A 19,224-nucleotide genomic window follows, 5' to 3' on the forward strand; every position below is an offset into this window, starting at 1 on the left:
CCAGCTGCTGAAGAAGTATTTCAGGGGTTCAAACCCATCATTTTTTCCTTCCATGCTATAACACTTCAGCTTTTTTCATGACTGATCCATGACATGAAAGGCTTTGCTTCAGCAGTCTGGCCCATTGGTCTGCTCAGATTGTTGGCTTGTGTCCTGGGCTGAGTTTGTCACCCATGATAGAAGGATGACATCCAAGTTCAGAAATGTGAAAAATGTATGGACTTTGAGGTAAACTTCTCTTTGGAGTAACTTCACTTACTTCCCTAAAGTCTCAAATGATGCTGGGTTTTGTCCAGGCCAGTGCACTTAATGCCTCAAATGAAACCGTCGATTTTCAACAGTGAATCTACTGCTCAAAGCGATTGTTTTGTGATGCCCTAAAGAGACTGTCCTTCCCACTTCTGCTGAGAGAGCGTGGCCTGTGGGGGGAGTACGGACCCGGAACAAACCTCAGTGGGAGTGTTTTATTGGCAAGGGTGGACTCTCTGGAGCGCCTTGCACTCACAAGGTAGCGTTTAGCCAGCCAGATCTCCTGAGCTCCTTGCAGCCTGAGGCTCTGAAGCCCGACAGCCAGCCAGCTGGAAGGTCTGCTCACAGGGATGTGGGGGAAATTCGGGTTGTCTGAATGTGGCTGTGGGTTTAGGGCACGGCTGTGAATCCTGGTCGCTGCCTTACAACGGCTAATAGTAACGCACATACCTACAGCTGTTCTGTCCCTTATAGCAATCATTTGTTTTGGTAAAAAAACAGAGCTGGACAGCAAGTCCCCCTCCCCATGTTAAGGTGGCTTTACCATTCTAAAGTAGCTTTTATCCCAGAAGGAACAGAAATGCTGGCATGAATTTATGCAGATTAACAGTGTTTAAGCCAGTGGAAGATTAAGAACAGAGATCAGTGAGCCAGATAAGATTAGTTGATTAGATCAGTGCCAAATCCATTAATGTCAGCAGGTAGTATTTTTTATTCTGCCATTTACCTAAATTGCAGCTGACAGCTGAATGTGTTTTGGCAAGTAGTGTAGCCAGCAATTTGCTTGCAGAACTTAAAATGGTGGAAACACCGGGGTCATTAAAGTAGACAATTCTGCTCTGCTAAAAATACCAAGGATTAGGGGGACCAACACATGAAAGCATTGACACACCAGGTAGTGTCTGGTTTTCATTTATTTGCTGGAGGGAGGGGGGTGGTTGTACTTTTTTTTTTTTTTTTTTTAAGAAACAAGAGGCAGTTTACATTTTTTGTTAAATCTGCTTGGCCAGTTGTATGTGTTCTAGCGGCTCTCAGATTGTGATTAATTAATAAAGGACCTGACCAGAACTCAGTGAAAAACAACGGAAATACTTTCCTTTGGCTTATCTGGCTGTAGCTTTTGAGTGCGTTGCCTGATGGGCTGTCAGGCCCTGTGTTGCCGCAGTTATAGCGGATAGTGAGCAAAGCCTTCTTTAGTCCTGCGGGAGCAGCCAGGACGTTCCCAGTGAACACTCTCAGTGGGGGTGGTGGGGGTGTCCCTCCCTTGCAAGAGTGTCTGCTCTGAGGAGCAGCTTTGCATCCTCTCCTTGTTTCACACCTTCAGATTTGGCCCCTTGGACGAGCAGTTGCAAAAGCTTTGGAGTAGAAGGCTGTTACATTACCACCTCTTTTGGAAAGCATCTTTTCTTCTTGCTAGTGGCTCTCGCTAGGGTTTTCCTCTAATCTTCAGGGCACAGTAAAACTAATCCTGGAGAGGAAAGGACCATGTTTGGTGGTAGACTTGGTGCTTCCAGGATGGTTATTGTATGTGTATACCTATTCCTCAAAGTCCTTTGCCAGCACAGGTAAAAATAGATTGCCTTTATCTTCTAGCCAAAGCAAACAGAAGCAGGAAGATGCCTGACTGCAAACCCCAGGCTGAATCCCTTGCTAGGCCAGTAACAGGCCCTGCAGCTAGACTGGTGCCTTGGGCCCCACAGCTTCATCCCGTGTGATCCCAGCAGAGCTGAGCTGCCTGGGCTGGCACCTGGCCAGCTGTGTGCTGTCGGAGCTGGGGATCAGGCTTGGCTCCTCCACGCTGGAAGAGTCGTTCTGTATTTATTGCGGTCTGACAGAGAATCCTCGCAAAGCACAGATGAAAGCTGCCATTGCCCCTTGCCACGCTGGGTTTGTTGGGATTTTTCCCTCTCCACGGCTGGCTGCTGGGATGGAGCTGCCGCTGTCTTTGCTGGGCGCGCAGGGCCGGCCACCTCTCACCGAGGGGCAGTGCTGCCCAGTCGTGGGTGCAAATGCCTCTGCCCTTCACCCTGAGCTTTGAAACCTGTGTGTTTCCCCCACCTCTGAGCCCCATGTCTCCCCTCTGGAGGCTCCCTGGGTCTCTGTGGGGTGGGAGGCCCCGCATCCCCAAGGCCACCACTGCTGCTCCTTGGCACAGCGCCGCTGGAAGCCATCGCACCGCTTGAGGCTGCCTCACTCCGAGGGCGAAAATCTGTTCCTGTCTTTGGCTCCGGGTCTGTGAAGGGCTTGTCGGGTGAGGTGCCAGGGCTGAGCAGTGCCAGCAGGGTTCTGGGGAAGGGGGCTTCTGTGGTACCCCCAGGTACCTGCAGCAGTTCTGCTGGGTGGGTCAGACACCCCTTGTGCTAAAGGCCGGTTCTGCCTTCTGCTGTAGGCTTGTTTTCATAGGCAACAGCCAAAAAAGACCCTTTCTCTGGTCAAAGGCATGGGTTCCCAGTCTCTCCTAGGAGAAAACGGATTGTGGTTAAAAATACTGCTGTCGGGGAGCGAGTAGCAATTGGTTTCATAGGAGAGGCCACTTGCTGCCAGCCAAATAAAACAGCAAATGGCAGTGTGATGTGTTTGAATTGTTTGTTTATGAAGCAGAAGTTTTCAGGACTGAGGTCCTGGCGTAAGTTTGATTGTGGCTACATAGCAACAGAGTATTGCAGAGTGCACAATCGGCTGGTAAAAGACCTGATTCTAATTTCTGTTTTCCTGTGATCCCCAGGAATACAGATGTTCATCTGCAACCGTGAACACTATGGTTTCCTGCCCATGCCCCTGAAATCACACCAAACGCTGCAAGAAGAAACTGAGAACTTTGTGCACACACTAATTGAGGCTATGAGTAAGTTGTTGTGCCCTGCCATGATGGACCCCCCCCCAGAGTTAATGTTTGTAGACCTCGCCTGCCAGCAGCCCAGCTGTCTTCCCCTTGGGAGTCTGCATCCTGACCCGACTGCTCTCATACTCTTTTGATATGCAGCGTTCCATTTTTCCACTGCTTTTCTACCTAGGGATATAATCACTTCACGGTCAGGTCAACCCCATTCACAAAATCTCTCAACTTCCCTTGATCAAATGCAAAAATGCATCTTTAATGCAAAAAGGATGCTGCAGAGCCTTGTTTTTGTCATGATGTCTGTCTGGCACATGGCTGCTGGCTTCTGCTTTGCAACGTGGATGCTTTCTGCTGTACCTGCCCCTGCACTGACTCCACATCCCAGCTCCCTGGGGCTTTAGGCCTGGTGATAAAAACACAATACATCACATTGATGCAGTGTGTATGTGAATGTGCTGTTTGGGATCTCTTCTCTCTTTCAGTCGATCGTCCTCCCATCGAACCCTCTCAGTATGTCTCTGTTCCTCTGAAGCACCCTGACAAGATGGGATTTGATGAAGTAAGGAACCTATTTTGCTGTTACTGTCTTGTCTTCCCACTCATCACCTAGAGGACCCGAGTTCTCCCTGTAGCTGAGCTTCTAGCAGTTTCCCCTGGAGTACATCATCTTTTCACATAGTTAGCTCTTCCCAATCACTCATCTTTTTGACATAAGCCTTCTACGAGGAGAAAATGCCATCCTTATTTGGGGAGAGCTGCTGAGCTCAGGGAAGCAGAAGGGAAAGGGCTCAGGGAGCGGTCTTTCCCCCTGGTGTTTGTGGTGGAGAAACAAGGCCACTCAGGTCTGTGTGGGCACTGAATACTTGCTACAAGACCCTTGATTAGAAGTGCAGGTTTGTGTACCAGGACGGTGCCCAGGAAATCTTTGGGCTTCCTGTCTTGATGATACGGATTTTAACCCAGCTCGGGAGCAGGTGGCAGAGGCAAGGCTGAAAAACAGGTTATTTAACTCCCTGGTTCTTGTGCTGTTTCCTCTACATCTGACTTCCCTTCCATTCTGTGACAAAAACTAGTCTTTTGGGAAGCCTCTTCTGCTTTCCAGTGATGGAAAAGAATGATCTCTCTCATCTTAGGGAGACACTGGAGAGCCCGGAGCAGCTGGGGAAGCCAAGTTCACAGCTGGGTTCTAGCCCAGCCGGGGTACGTCCAGGAGCGATGAAACCCATACATGCTGTCTCCTTGCCTGGGCAGCTCTCCCCCTGCCCTGCTTGGTTGCCACATATTTTTGACCTTAAGTAAAAGCGAACCAGAATGATGGTTGCTGCCACTGGTAGTACCTCAAGACCCCACAGAAATTCCTCTCCTGCCTCTGCCTCACATTGTGGAGAGAGCAGGCATGGAGGGGAGAAGGCTGGAGAGGGGTCTGCTGGGCTTTAATTCACCAGTGTCCGTGTTATTCACAGAGCCAGCAACCCCTGTGTATGCAGCTGCCAGGGTGGCAGTGGCACCGTGACCGAGGGAGCTGTGGTGATCAGGGGAGCCTTTGTTTTCTTGGTGTATTCTGCTACATCTGTTTGCATGACTTGTAAAGTCTGAACCCAATTTGGCTATGTGTATTTGAGCGTCTGTGTTTAGGACACAGCTGGTGTAGGTTTTTTCCATGTTGTCCTTTGTGGCTGTGCTTTATTTATCCAATTTATTATTTTTGTATTTGTACTGAGCTGGAATTTGATCCGCTTCTTACTGGGATGAGGTTTTGCTCCACAGGCTACAAGGCTGCACTTGTCTGCCTGGGACTGAAAAATATCCCTGACCCTCTGCAGTTTACCTGCAGATGAGGGCTTCAGCCCTCTGCCCTCCACCAGAGCGTCTGTCTCCTCAAGGCTTGGAGGGAGCCCTGCCCAGACATCTCTGTTCCGGGTACTGGCTCTCCGCTAGGCTTTCTGGCAGGGGTAGCAGTGGATTTTCAGTGCCTGAATTAATTGCAAAAATCCTCTCTACCGTGTCCTTGTACTTGGATGGCGACCCTGCTGACAATCCTGAATACAAGCAGTGGCAGCGTTTATAGAGGAACATGTAGGTCAGTGTTGCCTCTAGGACTGAGGCTGGAGGTGGCCATGTGCTTGATATAAATCAGAATACCCTGTATCTCTGAAAATTATAGACTTGGTCTCCTCTCACTTTTATTCACCCTCGAAGAGCACGTTTCCCCTATGAACATTCATCAAAAGTAGTTGTTAGACAACAAGCCTCTCAACTTGCAACTCAAAAGCAACTCTTAATTTTTTGACAAATTCTAAGCAACCTGGAATGAAAAACACCCGGTGTTTTCATAAGATCTGGTTTTCCAGCAGGGCTGTTAGGCCAGGGTGGATCAGGGCTCCCTTTTTTTCCTCTCTCCCAAGCCAGGAGGCTGATGTCTTTCTCTTCTGTCCAGATTTTCATGATCAATCTGAAGCGTCGGAAAGACAGGCGGGATCGGATGCTGAGGACTCTCTATGAGCAGGAGATTGCAGTCAAGATAGTGGAGGCTGTGGATGGAAAGTGAGTTTCAGCTGGGGTTGCTGATGTTTGCGAAGAGTGGGTTGTGCATGACTGCCTGACACCATCACCTTGGATACCCTGAGCTGCCTGCTGGTGAGGAAGGGTGGGCTGAGGGGAGAGCTGAATATCACTTTTACCTACCTCACGGTCTGTTTAGGGGCAGTTTTGCTCGCTCTTTCTTCTTTTGCAATTAGTCAGTCTCCATGAGAGAACTGGGGCAGCGTGTTTCAGGCTAACGTGAAAATGATTGTTAAAATCATACTGGTTTCTTTGAACTACAACACTTGCACACAATTAAAAGGAGTCAGCAGTGAGAGTGTTTGAGAGCATTTATCTCCTGGGAAGACTGTCCATCCTAGTGCTACAAAGTTGTGCTACAGTGGTAACTATGACGGAGCCCTTTCCAAGCTTAATTTAAGGTGTGTTAAGACCCTTTTATAATGAGAAATCAAGGCAGAAATTTTTGGTCTGTGAGCTGCAAAAAGGCCTTAGGGTGATAGGAACCCACGTGCCATCTAGTGGTCTTTGAGATTTGGGTACCCATCAAGACCTCTTAGAAAAATAATCTAAGCCAAGCTACTGAAAAGTTGGTGGTCCCACAAGAAGTTGTTGGCAGAGTTAAGGATATGATTGGTCAGCTTGATTTAGACTTGTAAATCAAGAATTTAATTTTTCTCCAGGTTTTATAGCTAAACAAGTGCAAGAATTTCTTGAGATATGCTTTTTCTCTGAACATCAGCAGCATTTCCCATGTTGCCCCTGTGTCTGACTTGAATTTCCTTTTTAAGTGGTGATAGCTGTTCTCTCTCTCTCAGAGCACTGAACACGAGTCAGCTCAAAGCTCTCAGCATCGATATGCTCCCAGGATACCGGGACCCGTACTCCTCCAGGCCACTAACCAGAGGAGAGATCGGCTGCTTCCTCAGTCACTATTACATTTGGAAGGAGGTAAGGAGTTTGTGGGTGCCTTGCAGGTCCTGCAGCCAGTCCTAGGGCAGAGCATCAAATATGATGCACGTTTCTGGAAGCGTAGGATGAAACTGTTTTCCTTAGTTTGTAGGGGATTGCACACAGGGGTTTTCTTGAATGCAGCATTCAGCTTTTTCATCTCTGTTTTCCATTTACCAACAGCTCTGAGCAAATTTTTATCAGAATATTTTCATGACTGGTTTTGCAAATTATCCGATAGACTGCTTGGAGCATGTGTGCTTATGAGAAAGGCAAGAAGGCTTTGAAGAACAAGTGGTGTTTAAAAAAAAAAAACAACACACCTCCTGTTTTTTTTTCCCCTTGTTCTGCATCTGGACTGAGGCAAGTTCCAGTAACTCTGCTGACTGGCTTTTTGAAGCTGGCGTATCGTGAATATTTTTAACAGCAGAGGCCTCTGTTACCTGAGCTAAGAGATCTTGTTTGGGTGGTAAAAGCTGTAGCTTCCGCCTCTCGCTGTTCACCTGGGGAGTGACACTTGAGAGGGTCCGGGCTGCGCTGGTCAGAGATGCTGCAGTTACACAGCCAGATGTCAACAGGAGGGATTATTTGAAGTAAGGTGTGGTGGAGGCAGGGAGAAGGACTCGGTACTGAAGGAAGACTGGGCAGTGGCAGTGGTTACCCAAAGAGGCACAGCCCTCTGCCTTCAGAGGCGTTAGCTGCAGCAGCGCTCAGCAGGGCAGGGCACTGATCCAGCCCAGAGCCAGCAGGAGCGACTGCAGCACCGAGGAGTCAGCTGGGCGTTTGGGCCTGAGACTTTAAATTGCCAACGGTCAGATGGGAACCTACGTGCAGGTTGTGTGTGTTCTCTAAGCTGTCAGGGCCAGACTTGGGATGCGCTTGATTGTCTGTCTTCCCAGACTTCAGCAACGCTTTCTTCCACCAAAGAGTTTTTTCTGAACAGCAGCTTTGGCATCAAAGGCTGCTGCACCTTCCTCTGAGGAGGTGGTTGCTGTGGTAGTGCCGGATGCTAACTCGTGGGTTTTAGGTGGTGCAACATCAGATAAAGGGTTTTTTTTAGGTTGAGATGCTCAGCCACAGGGAATTTTCAGGACTGTTCTCACTGGCTTTCGTAGTCTCTCCCAAGTGAGCTGTGAATCTAGGAGCAGTTCCTCAGCCTCCCTACCTGCACGGTCTAGAGGGTAATGCCAGGTCAGGCTGACCCCAGCGATTTCAGGGTGCAGGCAGTGGCCCGTGTCTGCCCTTGCGATTGCTTCTGAACCCTCTTGTTTCAGGTGGTGAACAGAGAACTGGAGAAGACGCTTGTTATCGAGGATGATGTGCGCTTTGAACACCAGTTTAAAAGGAAGCTCGTGAAGCTGATGGGTGACATTGAACAAGCCCAGCTAGACTGGGAGCTTATGTAAGTACGTAGCCCGAGGCCATCTGGGAACTCCTGGGCATGCAGGGGAGGTCAGCAGCACCTGCTGCATCGGGATAGAGGTGTAGGTTAATGCTGGAGTGCAGGGGAAGGTGGGCAGAGACTTCTCAGTGGCTCTTCCCATCAGGACAGACCTGCCCTCTGTGGCAAGCTGATGCTGGAATGCCCATTGGATGCCATTACTGCCCTCTGTGGGCAGCGTCGGTTGATCTCAGCAGTGTCTGGAGCTGCTGCTGTGACAGAGGAACTGTCACGACTCAGTTCTGAGGCTTGGACTGTGTAATCTTGGCTCCCTTATGAAGTCTTTCGCAGCTATACCACCCACTGGGTTAAGGCTTGGATGTTTGGGAGTGGTGCAGGATGGAAATCTGTGAGCCTGGTTGTGGATGGCTTCTTGGATTGACCCTTTGCCCTTCCCTGGTTCACACAAACAGTCTTGTGGTCCTAATGGCTGCAGATTCCCTTTGGTTCCAATTTCCTTGGTTTTTTTACCCTTTAAAGCTACATTGGCCGGAAAAGGATGCAGGTGCAAGAGCCTGAGAAAGCAGTTCCCAATGTCATGAACCTGGTGGAAGCTGATTACTCGTACTGGACCCTGGGGTATGCAATCTCGTTCCAAGGGGCTCAGAAACTGATCGGAGCTGAGCCTTTCAGCAAGATGCTGCCTGTAGATGAATTTCTGCCAGTCATGTACAACAAGCACCCTGTGTAAGTAGGACGCCTTCGTTGCTCAGGTTGCCATGAGCTGGGTCTGTCTTGCTGAATGTTCTTAGTTCAGATCATGCTGATGTGTCTCACTTCTGTGGGGACAGGGCTATTCCTCGTGCTATTTGGTTGTCTGCGGGAGAGCTCCTGACACAGAAGGTGACAGACCTGCTGCAGAGGGTTTATTGTCCCTACCTGGTGCAGGGCTTGTGGGCTGGTCCTGAGGGACTTGGCGCTCTCTGGTATCGGAGGCATTGGCTGTATAGATTGTGTGTGGCACTGGCTGCAGGGAGTCAGACTGCACCTCAGCCACTGCCTCCACTCCCTGGGACCTGTTTGCTCAGTGGATTGGCTTGTGTCAGTTACCAGCAGTGGCACTGATGAATGCTCACTCTGTTACTGATGATTTTTCTCTTCTCTTTAGAGCGAAGTACATGGAGTACTATGAGTCCAGAGACTTGAAAGCCTTTTCAGCGGAGCCCCTGCTTGTTTACCCCACCCACTACACAGGGCAGCCAGGCTACCTCAGCGACACAGAGACCTCTACAATCTGGGACAACGAGACCGTGTCAACGGACTGGGACAGAACACACTCCTGGAAATCCCGGCAGCAGGGCAAGATCCACAGCGATGCTCAGAACAAGGATGCCCTGCCTTCCCAGTCATCTCTCAATGCACCGTCCTCCAGGGATGAACTATGACTGCCTGCTTCCCCCGGGACTCTGTTGACAGCTGAACCTGCCTCGCACTTCAGCTTTTCACCCTTGAAAGTTGTAGAGCAGCTCTTCATGTGGTCTCCTTCCCACTGCTTCGAATGGCAAAGCACGTGATTGGACCTGACAATTAATCAAGGTGCTTAGCACAGGGTGGGAGAAGAAGGAGGAAAAAGAACAAGTGTTCCTGACCGGCAGAAAAAAGGCAGAGGTCTGAACAAAAGCCCACACAAGCTTTTGTAAAAAAAACCAACAACCTTGAATGACGTCTTTCTACAGTTCCTCGTGTAGAACACTCTATTTATAAAGATTAATATATAGAGGTGTACAAGTGTTAATACCGTTCTGGATAGCCTGTAACTTGGCTGCTGTGTAACTCTTACTCCTTGTAGGTTTGTAGGCTTTTATAACCCTGTTCACTGAGAGAAACTGCAGGCAAGCGTTTGGGTTATTTGGTTTTGATTTTTCAGAGTGATCCCTGGCAGAATCAAGATGGTTTCCAAAAATGTTCAGTGCATTGGAGCAGCGCTTCTCTGCACTTTCTCCCTCATCACACTCCTACAGGAAACTATTGTTGGCTTCCCCTCTGCAATTTCCCCTCTGCTAGATCTCATCTAAACAGGCCTCCCAATCCACAACTGATGTCTTGGCATGGCTAAAATCTCAGATGCTAGCAGAGAAAGAGGAGGTTGCCGATCTTACTTGTGTCTCTACTGCGTGCAGGGAATGCAGGTGGAGTTGGTTTGTGTCATGTCCTGCTTCACCCCCTGCCTCAATTTATTCCTTCAGGAAAACAAAGCCTGGCAACCTATTTGCAGGGCTGTTTCATTAGGCTGTAAAACCAAGCGTAGGACTTCCAGGAACTTAAAAATTTTGGTTACAACCTGCTTGACGCTATACTTAGAAAAAACAAACAACCTGCAGAAGTGTTACTGTTGTCAGCTGTGCTGTTCTCCACAGCCTGGATAGAATTGCGTGTTACAGGACGGAAAGGCAACTTGCCTTGATACTTTTTCATGTGAGGAGCAAACTTGTCTGTTTTTTAGGATGAGTTCTGATGTACTTGCTGTTGGCTAACATGTCAGCAGAGTATGGTGGTTTTGTTTTGGTTGTTTTTTTTTTTTTTAAAAAAATGTTTCTCAGAGGCCAGGTGATCACAGACTACACTGCTTAGGTTAGCTGGCACGGACCTCAAGCTGCTCTTGCAGTGGGAGGATGCCCTCCTGGACTTGCAATCTAGAGACTCACCTGCTGGCAGATTTGTGCGGTTGAGTATGTGTGGCTGTATTTTTTTTTTTAAGTTTTTGTTTGTTTTTAACAATTACTGATCAATGTTGTGCTTTCTGCTAAAGAAGACATGTTATTATTACCTGTCAGCCGGTCTGATAATACATAGAACCTGGTGCAAGATGAGTAACTGTGAGTATTCTTCATTGGGTGGGAGTAGCGCTGGCTGGGGAAGGCCAGCTCGAGAGTTTTGCAGCTGTGTCACTCTACCATGAGGTCACTGGCTGTATAAACGTGCCTGTTGTGCAACTACTGCCTGGAAGCCGTGTTCCTTCTGCTGTCCGGGTTGGAGCAGGTGTCCACGCGACAGTGAGTATGGAGAGCAGGCCCGCCACACGCAGCTGGGGTCATTCCTCTCTAACAAGCCCTCTTGCTTCCTCCTCAGGTCTTGCTTTACGAGTGGCCAGTCTGACCAGTTTGAAGCCTGATGGCAGTTGCAGAGGTTGGTAAGAAGTTTGCTGTGACCTTCAGGAGCAGGACCGCTGTGAACTGGTGAGCATCCAGCGCATTGTCAGGTGTCACTCTGAGCACGAGTACCGTGTTACTTCTGGTGTTCCAGCACATCGTGCTTCCCTTGGAATTGGGGCTGATTTTGTAGTGGAGCTGTTTCTCCAGACCTTTGGTAATGCTGTTTGAGAGCTGGGCTGTGGTGGGAAGAGGAGCAGGGCCCCAGCTCGGCGTGGCACCCGTGCGGGTTTCCAGTCCTGCTAATGTGCCTGTGCGCCTGAGTCTGGCAGAACAGCAGGGACGAGGCGGCGCTGGGTAGGTGGTCCCAGCTGGCCTCTCTGCGTAAGGGCTCGTGGTGATAACGCTGTCTTCAGGTATGTCACCACTGTGTATCTTTTCCAGCCTCATGCACTTTTTGTTCTGTGACAGACCCATCCCTGTGTCTCCAGGAGGCCTCTCTCCCCCAGCCATGGGAGCAGACTGACCTGTGTAGCACGAGCTCTGGCTTTGCCAGCCCTCGCTCTTCTGACCTTCCACAGTCCCACTGAAGCGGTTTCTCCATTAACATTCTGGCTGAGAAGAGCTCTGTGCTCCGGTGCTCGGTGCTGGAGCGGGAAGGGACAGACACGCCGGGGGGGGCGGTGTGCCATGCTGGCGGTGCTGGGCTCCCCCCGGGCTCAGCGGTGGGGATGTGTCTGTGGCATAGCCCTTTGGCTGCTTCCCCGGGAGGTGAGGAGCATCGCTGTGTTGGCCGTGCAGGAAATACAGCATGGATTTAGTTAACTTCGATGTCCTTAAGTAGAACAGTAGCAGTTTATTAAAAACATCCTGGTAAGAGAGCAGGGGGGGTTGTTTGGTGGGTTTTTTAATGTGTGGGTTTTCTGTTGGGTAATGCTGGAAGCGAGTGATACGAGGGGCATGATGGTGGTTTCAGGGGAGCTGGGCAACAAGAATATGTGAATTAAATGAAGGGGGCTTTCAGGGCAGCCGTGGCCTCAGCCTGGCTGATGGTTCTTTTACCTGTATGCACACGTGTGCATGTGCACATACACCATTTTCTGTTTATCTCGATACGCAAGACCTGGTGGCTGGGCAGTGGTTCTACCCGCTACGGCAGGGGCTGGTTTTCCCTGTCTGTGTTTGCAGTTCCTTGGCAGGTGTTGCCCCTACTCAGGATTAACTGTATTTGGAAAAGTAGGAGCCAGTTGAAACACTTCTTGGTTTTTCTGATATTTTTCCACTTCCCATGTACTTATTTTTTTCATGACTGATCTCATGGGCTTTAAAACTAGTGCAGGTAGGAGCAGCAGCCCTCTGGCTTCGGCTGAGGCAGCTGTTTGCTGGCTGTCAGGTGTGGAGGTGCCTTACACTGGGGTTGTGCATTTGCTCGTACATCTTGGAAATGAGTTGCTGTGAGCAGAACTTGACAAGGGATAAGTAGGAATATGCCAGGCTGCTTTATGAACTGCAGGCGCTGCTTTCCACCACCACCCCTTTTTTTTTTTTTTCCTTTTGGTAGGGGGTTTTTGCTCTGCTGTGGAGCATCTGCGCTAAGCCCCAGGAGCCCACAGCTGATGGAAAAAACACCCAGCAGTGCCCACCCCAGTGAGCCTGGTGCCAGACCAGCAGAAGCTGGGAACAGGTTTTCCAAGGTCTAAGTAGCAAGCCAGCTGGAAAAGCAGCTTGTTCACAAGAAAGGTTATGGTGACAGGCCCTAAAAATTATCATCTGCAATACAACTGCTTGTACCTACCTCTGCCTTTGCTTTTGTTCAAGACAGGAAAAGTGCTGTTGTCCTCTCAGTGTGGTAATATGAAATCCCTCATTCCTAAATAGGTTGTATTTATCCTGAAGGAAACTGAGTAAGGTTTTGTTGTGGCAGTTTGTCTCCCTAGGTGGTTCATGTAGGAAAAAAAGCAAGAGGCGGTTTGAATTCAGGATAATCTTTCTTTTGCCTTTGCTGTTGTAACATGAGAGACCCTTTAGTAACAAAAGCAACTTGCTGTAGCTCAGGGACTCAGTGTAACCTTTGGCAGTTTTAGGAGCCTCTGCCAACGCTGAAGTGACTTGTGAACGGCAGGGTGTCCGTGTGAACGGTACAGGATGGTGCTGAAAGGCAGAAGAAGTGTCTATGCCGTGTGTAAACTCCAAACATTTGTATTGTGTGCAGGGGAGGGGAAAAAAACCCAACAAGCTAATGGTTGTGAGGCCAGGAGGAAAAAATGCCATGATGGAGACAATGGGGAAAAGAGAAACACTCAAACCAGTTGGTGGGGTTTTTTTTGGGTATTAACTTACTGCAGAAATCATTTGGTGACCCAAAAGAGAATGACTTCCTGAAGAAGTTGTAAAATTTGTCTATAACCTAAGTTACCCGGTTAGTTACAACAGGGATGTTTAAACTGAAAGCTCAAACTATTCCATAGCAAAAGCAGGTTCGCTGAGCATGACTGATGCCCTGGGATGGTTTTTGCTTTGCTGACCTTTAGCTTTCGGTAAGCTCTTGGCAGTCCTGCAGCACGCCACTGGGTTACATACGGCTCGTGATCAGCTGCTGCTACTCAGTGGGTGATGTAGGGAAGACATTTGGTTTACTTGGATGGCTCTTCCAGCCATACTGCTGAAGAAACACAAAGCCATCCCCATAAAAACTTTTAGAAATGAAAAAGTAATGCATGACAGTAATGCTGATAGTGTTACTGTTAGTGGATGCAAGGTTGAAGAGTAAAACGCTACTGAAGGAAGGCTGTAGCTGAAGGGTTACACCTAAAGGGAATACAGCTAAAAGGTGGTGTTGCAGGTTCTCTGGGTGACAGGGAAGGCGAGTTGTGGGAGCTGGATGAAGTTGAGAACAGTTAAAACAGTAAAAGTGATGAAGAGTGACAGCGTGGGAGATGTAAAAAATCCCATGATTAACATGCAGTAATAAAGTCTAAGGAGAGAAAACAAGACTCCAGGCAAATAACGGAAAAACAGTTTTATATATAGTATCACCTAACTAACATTGCTTGCATCGGTTTTTCTTCTATTAATCTATCTAATATGACTATTAATGTAACCTGAGCAAAGTAAAAAAAAAAAAAAAAGAAGAAAGCAAAGTAAAAGGAAAACCACCCTGTAGTGGTATTAAGACAAGACGTAAATCCAGGCAAGTAGTGTTTGCCTTATGACATTCATCCAAAAGCAAGTGCAGTCCATTCTCTTAAAGTTCTTTGGAAAAAAAATCCCAAATAGGTAATTTTCTGGTGTGGAACAAGTGCAAAAAGGTCTGCCAGTTGTGCGACAGCAATATACACCCTTGTGGCTTCTGCTGCCTCCAGCGCTGAGTGTTTATGTGAATGCAAAAGCCTCAGACCAGTGCTGTCAGTTGGCTGGAGGCTGGCTGGGACCTCCTCTGTGGTGCAGGCAGCATTGTATTGAGAGTTTTCTTCTCCAGTTCTATAAAAATATAAAGTTTTTCTTCTGTGTAATACTGGCACAAAGGAAAATGTTTTCTAACACAGTTGGCTTGCATTGTATTCTTAAGGCGAATGTTGCCATCCTGTTTTCCCCGCTAGGGAGGGGCTCTCACCCTCCTAGGCTAATGTGCAAAACAACAATGAAAAATAGTCCAGGCTGTCTTGTCCTATAAATACATGTCTGTCCGTCCGTATGTGGCCACAGTTCTGGATGTGTTCTGCTGTAATACTGGAAGGTAGAAAAGGTGCAGTTCTCAACCAGCTATTTCTTGTGGCCTTGCCTTCCTCACAGTGTAATTTTGCTGTGCCTGTTGCTCCAGCACCCCCGCTTGGCACTTCTGGGGAGGGTCAGGCTCCAGCAGCTCCTTATTTTCATCTGTCCCTTGGCTGAAGCTTTTTTCCGCAGGATGAAATTGAAATTCACGCAGGTGTTCATGGCGCAGAACACATTGTCGTTGCCTGGGCTCACCAGCTCTGCAAAAGAGGGACCAGAGCACGCGTTAATCTGCAGTACTGCACATCACCGAAGGAAGGCCAGGAGAGAACAGGGGTGAGCAGACTTATATCAAGAAGGTTTAGCCCGAGGATGGCCCGTATCAGTTAAACTGTGCAAACAGGTAGTAACTGCCTGTTCACAATGCCGTTTGTGGATCAATAGAGATCATCCCAGTAAGGTGCCTCCCTTACACATTTGGGACAAGAAAACATTGTGGCACTCCTGGCAAACCGATCGTGTCGGACCTTTGAGACCCTCAGGTAAAAGGAAGTATGTCCTGGTAGGAGTGGAAATCATCTCCGGCCTCGCTATGGCCACTAGTGTAGAATCAGCCACAGGGGAAAACACAGCAAAGGCCCTTAAGGGGTGGCTCAGCACGCGCCGCTTTCCCGAGGAAACCCGAAGCGGTAACAGCTCACACAGCTCACGCTTCACAGCTGCAGTGGTGCAAGGGTGGCCCCAGAAGGAAGGGAGGCGCTGGGCGTTCCCCACTCCCTGTTACCCTCAGGCGCATGGCACAGTTGAGCGCACCAACGGATTAGTCAAGCGCTTTGCGAAAACACATGAGCCTGAGTGGCACCTGCAACTACCCAGTGCCATCTATCAATTCAGTAACAGAGGGAGAGGGGGAGGGGAGTAGAAAGCAAGGGGGTTTACTTTCTGTGAGACTACGGCATCTCTTTTAATGCATCGCTTGGCACTTCTGGGGAGGGTCAGGCTGTAGCGGCTCCTCGTTTTCATCTGGCCCTTGGCTGAAGCTTTTTTCCGCAGGACGAAATTGAAATTCACGCGGGTATTCATGGCATAGAACACGTTGGCGTTGCCTGGGATCACCAACTCTGCAAAAGAGGGACCAGAGCACGCGTTAATCTGCAGTACCGCACATCACAGAAGGAAGGCCAGGAGAGAACACGGGCGAGCAGACCAAGTGCACGCAGCCAGCCCCTTCCCGTGTTCTGCTGTGCCTCTGCAGCAAAGCTGCATCAGGTGGCTGCCAGGGCCTTCAGCCAGGCTGGCCATGCTTGGGGTTTGGCCTCCATCTCCTGTCCTCAGCCCCCCAGCTGCCCCTTTTTTGTGCTGGAAGCTCTGTTTGCAGGCCGGACCTGGACCTGCCCTGCTGTAAGAGTTGGTCCAAAGAGAACGATATTGTCTCAACGTTGCCAACAGTGACCTGGAGATGGAATGGGGTCCTCGTGGACACCAAGACACAAAGACCCTGGGAAGGAGAACTGCGTGGTACGAGGAGTGCTATGCTGCTCCCTGGGCCTGAAAGGAACAACTACACTAAGGCTGCATAACCGCTGTCCAGAAGATGGATCACAACCACTGTCATAGCAATGAACCAGAAAAGCTGAACTTCAGGTGAACTTCCTTCATTATAATATCATCATAATACAAAACCACACCTCCTGGTCCCGAGCTACCCGCCCCTAAGGCAAACCACGCCTCAGGCCCTCCTCTTTGGACACAGTGGTAGCTGTGCTCACCAGAGGAGGAGCAAGGTGTGTTCCTTGGCGTAAAAGTCGGCTCTTAAGCAACCAAACTTTGGAGATCTTCCCCACCCAGGATCACGATGGGAAGGACCGGCGGGACGCTGCCTGGACCTGGGACCATAGGGCCACCTTCGACCCGTGGTGGTGGCTATAATCCTCTTTTCTTTTTCACTTTACCTTTTCTTCCTTACCTGTCACTCTTATCTATCGCACACCACTTTACAGGCGAACAATAAAGTTGCACTGTTTGATCAAAGCATAGCCCCTTGGCGTGGTTGCCTTGATTTTTTGCGCTTTGAGATCATAGTAAACGAACCATCGTGAGTTCACTGAGTGGACCGTGACACCTGACCCCTGGGGGGGTCGTACGCCAGCCCCCGTGGCAGACACTGCTCTCCAGTCGCATGCACACGCCGAGGTGGACAGCTGGCACCCCACGATGTATACAGCCACATGCTGACACACCATGATACATCATCCCTGTGCACCAGTTAGCACGGGGGCTTTATCTCACTGCCAGCTGTGACAACACATCTGTGGCATTGCTAACGTTGCTTCACGTTTTGCTCCTTCCTTCCAAATCCAGCAGAACTTTTCAAGCAGCAGCAGAGTTCTCCTTCCCTACCTTTGTCCACAGTGATGGCCTGTACAAGTTCATAATCCTCAGCTGCATCCGATTCCAGGTTGTGCTTCTGCATAGCTCTCCGGATGACAGCAGGAGCTTTGTCTTGGTTAGTGAGCTGGAAAGAGAGAGTTGCAATGAGAGATTCTGCTTATTCACTCTGTGTAATGATTTAGTCATTGACGAAGGCCTGCCCTTCTGCGGACCACTTGGTCTTGGAAAAGATTTCAGAGAACTGAAAAAAAATACGATGGGTCAGTGACAAAGTAGTAGATGCTGCCAGATACTAACCCATGGTATTTGTGACCTTTGGTGGTGGTGGTGGTTTTCTAGTTCAAGATGACAGTTACTGTACTAGAAGCGACAGCAGTAAATCGCAGTGTCTGCTCTCCTGAGCAAACACTTCAAGAGAGGAGACATACAAGTCCACATAAAGAGCTGCCCCGTCTGTTGCTTGCAGACATCAGTTAATCTGCAGTCTCCTGTGCTAAATACTTTCTTTGACATCGTGCAAAGATTTTTGGCCTTGTAACTGGGTTTACTGTCTGCTGTGGAAGTGCTGTGCAGCCGGAGCAGACACAGGGCTCCCTCCAGAGCCTTGTGCAGTCGACAGAAAGATCTGTCGCGCCAGCAGGCGAATTTGTCAGCCCCTCAGGGAGCAGCTCTGCAATCTGGGGAGGTCACACCATTCAATCCCAAGGTAGCTACGCATGCTGAGACCTACCCTCCGCACCCCGTGCGTTTGTTCCCCCCTCACCCCCCAGGCCCTGAGGGACCCAAAGCGTTTGCTCGGCTGCTGAGTCTCCCTGAGCTGTGGGGAGAGATGGTGAGCGAGTCACATCGGCCACAGCCCGGCGCGCCCTCGGCTGCTGGCCCAGCGCTGCTGGGAGCCCCCCAGAGAACCAGCCTTGAGGGAAACACCTGAGCACTGGTTGCTGCTGGTCTGGCAACCTTTGCTGCAGAAAGCAGCTGTGTCTTTAAAGGGCTTGTCAGCTTCCTCACGTACAGCTCCCTCTTCCCAGAACCCAGCTCCTGGGGGGAGCTTCTCCAGGAAAACAGCACGTGGCATCTGGTGTCAAAACTCACACGCAGCTTCTGAGCTAGCGTAAAAGCTGCCAGGGCTAGCAGAAGGGCAGGAGCAGCAAAGCCTGCACTCGATCAAAACGCTTCACTTTTATCTAAAGCTTCAACCACAGGCTTTCATTTCAAGACCGGAAACCTCCACAAAGATACTATTTTCAAACCTCTCATTCATACCATGCTCCACATATCCCGACTTGTGACATTTGTCATTTTCCCTTTCAAGCCAGGTTTGATTAGTCCCTTCAGTGAACAGGGGCTTTCAACACTGAAAACACCATTTGTTTAAAGTCACCCTGAATGAAAACGTGACATCAGCAACGGTAACAGCGCTGGTCTGTTCCCACACTACTCACCACAATGCTCTTGTACATATTGCCATTGTCACGCTCTACGCTGATCCGAATGATACACGTGTCTCCGTTCTGCCGGTTGTAAACGGGAGACAGTACTTGTGAGCTTCCAGGTGTCACGGAGTTGGCAGAGTCGTCGTAACAGGTTAGGATGGAAGATGGATCCCCCAAGGAAGGTCTCTCCATGGAATTGGAGGAAGAGGAGGAGGGGGAAGGGGAAGGGGAAGAAGGGGAAGGGGAGGAGAGGGAGTGGGAAGGGGAAGGGGGGCGGGAAGGGGAAGGGGGGCGGGAAGGGGAAGAAGGGGAAGAAGGGGAAGGGGGGCAGGAAGGGGAAGAAGGGGAAGGGGGGCGGGAAGGGGAAGAAGGGGAAGGGGGGCGGGAAGGGGAAGAAGGGGAAGGGGGGCAGGAAGGGGAAGAAGGGGAAGGGGGGGTGGGAAGGGGAAGAAGGGGAAGGGGGGCGGGAAGGGGAAGAAGGGGAAGGGGGGGAGGATTCATGGCCCTACACAACAGAAAGAAAGAAAAACTGTCATCAACTGGACATTTTGTATGTCTATACGTGTCATTCTGAGG

The 19,224-nt window shown here is 49.7% G+C and overlaps 2 protein-coding genes across 3 annotated transcripts in view; one reads left to right on the forward strand and one right to left on the reverse strand.

Annotated features, from left to right (window-relative positions):
- COLGALT2 (collagen beta(1-O)galactosyltransferase 2) overlaps positions 1 to 10,831 on the forward strand; it is a 59,993-nt gene extending 49,162 nt beyond the window's left edge. For both annotated transcript variants that reach the window (XM_055815194.1, XM_055815193.1), the window contains 7 exons: positions 2,975 to 3,094; positions 3,571 to 3,647; positions 5,526 to 5,632; positions 6,448 to 6,580; positions 7,855 to 7,982; positions 8,502 to 8,708; positions 9,130 to 10,831. In XM_055815194.1, coding sequence (XP_055671169.1) covers positions 2,975 to 3,094; positions 3,571 to 3,647; positions 5,526 to 5,632; positions 6,448 to 6,580; positions 7,855 to 7,982; positions 8,502 to 8,708; positions 9,130 to 9,406 — 1,049 coding nt within the window. In that variant the 3' untranslated portion in view covers positions 9,407 to 10,831. The remainder of the gene's footprint in view (positions 1 to 2,974; positions 3,095 to 3,570; positions 3,648 to 5,525; positions 5,633 to 6,447; positions 6,581 to 7,854; positions 7,983 to 8,501; positions 8,709 to 9,129) is intronic.
- Positions 10,832 to 14,278: 3,447 nt separating this feature from the next.
- Positions 14,279 to 19,224, reverse strand: part of RGL1 (ral guanine nucleotide dissociation stimulator like 1) — a 79,269-nt gene continuing 74,323 nt past the window's right edge. The window contains exons 16-18 of the mRNA XM_055815198.1: positions 18,658 to 18,911; positions 17,225 to 17,339; positions 14,279 to 15,084 (exon numbers count right to left, since the gene is read on the reverse strand). Coding sequence (XP_055671173.1) covers positions 14,897 to 15,084; positions 17,225 to 17,339; positions 18,658 to 18,911 — 557 coding nt within the window. The 3' untranslated portion in view covers positions 14,279 to 14,896. The remainder of the gene's footprint in view (positions 15,085 to 17,224; positions 17,340 to 18,657; positions 18,912 to 19,224) is intronic.

Source organism: Falco peregrinus, chromosome 10, assembly GCF_023634155.1.
Source record: "Falco peregrinus isolate bFalPer1 chromosome 10, bFalPer1.pri, whole genome shotgun sequence".
NCBI lineage: Eukaryota > Metazoa > Chordata > Aves > Falconiformes > Falconidae > Falco > Falco peregrinus.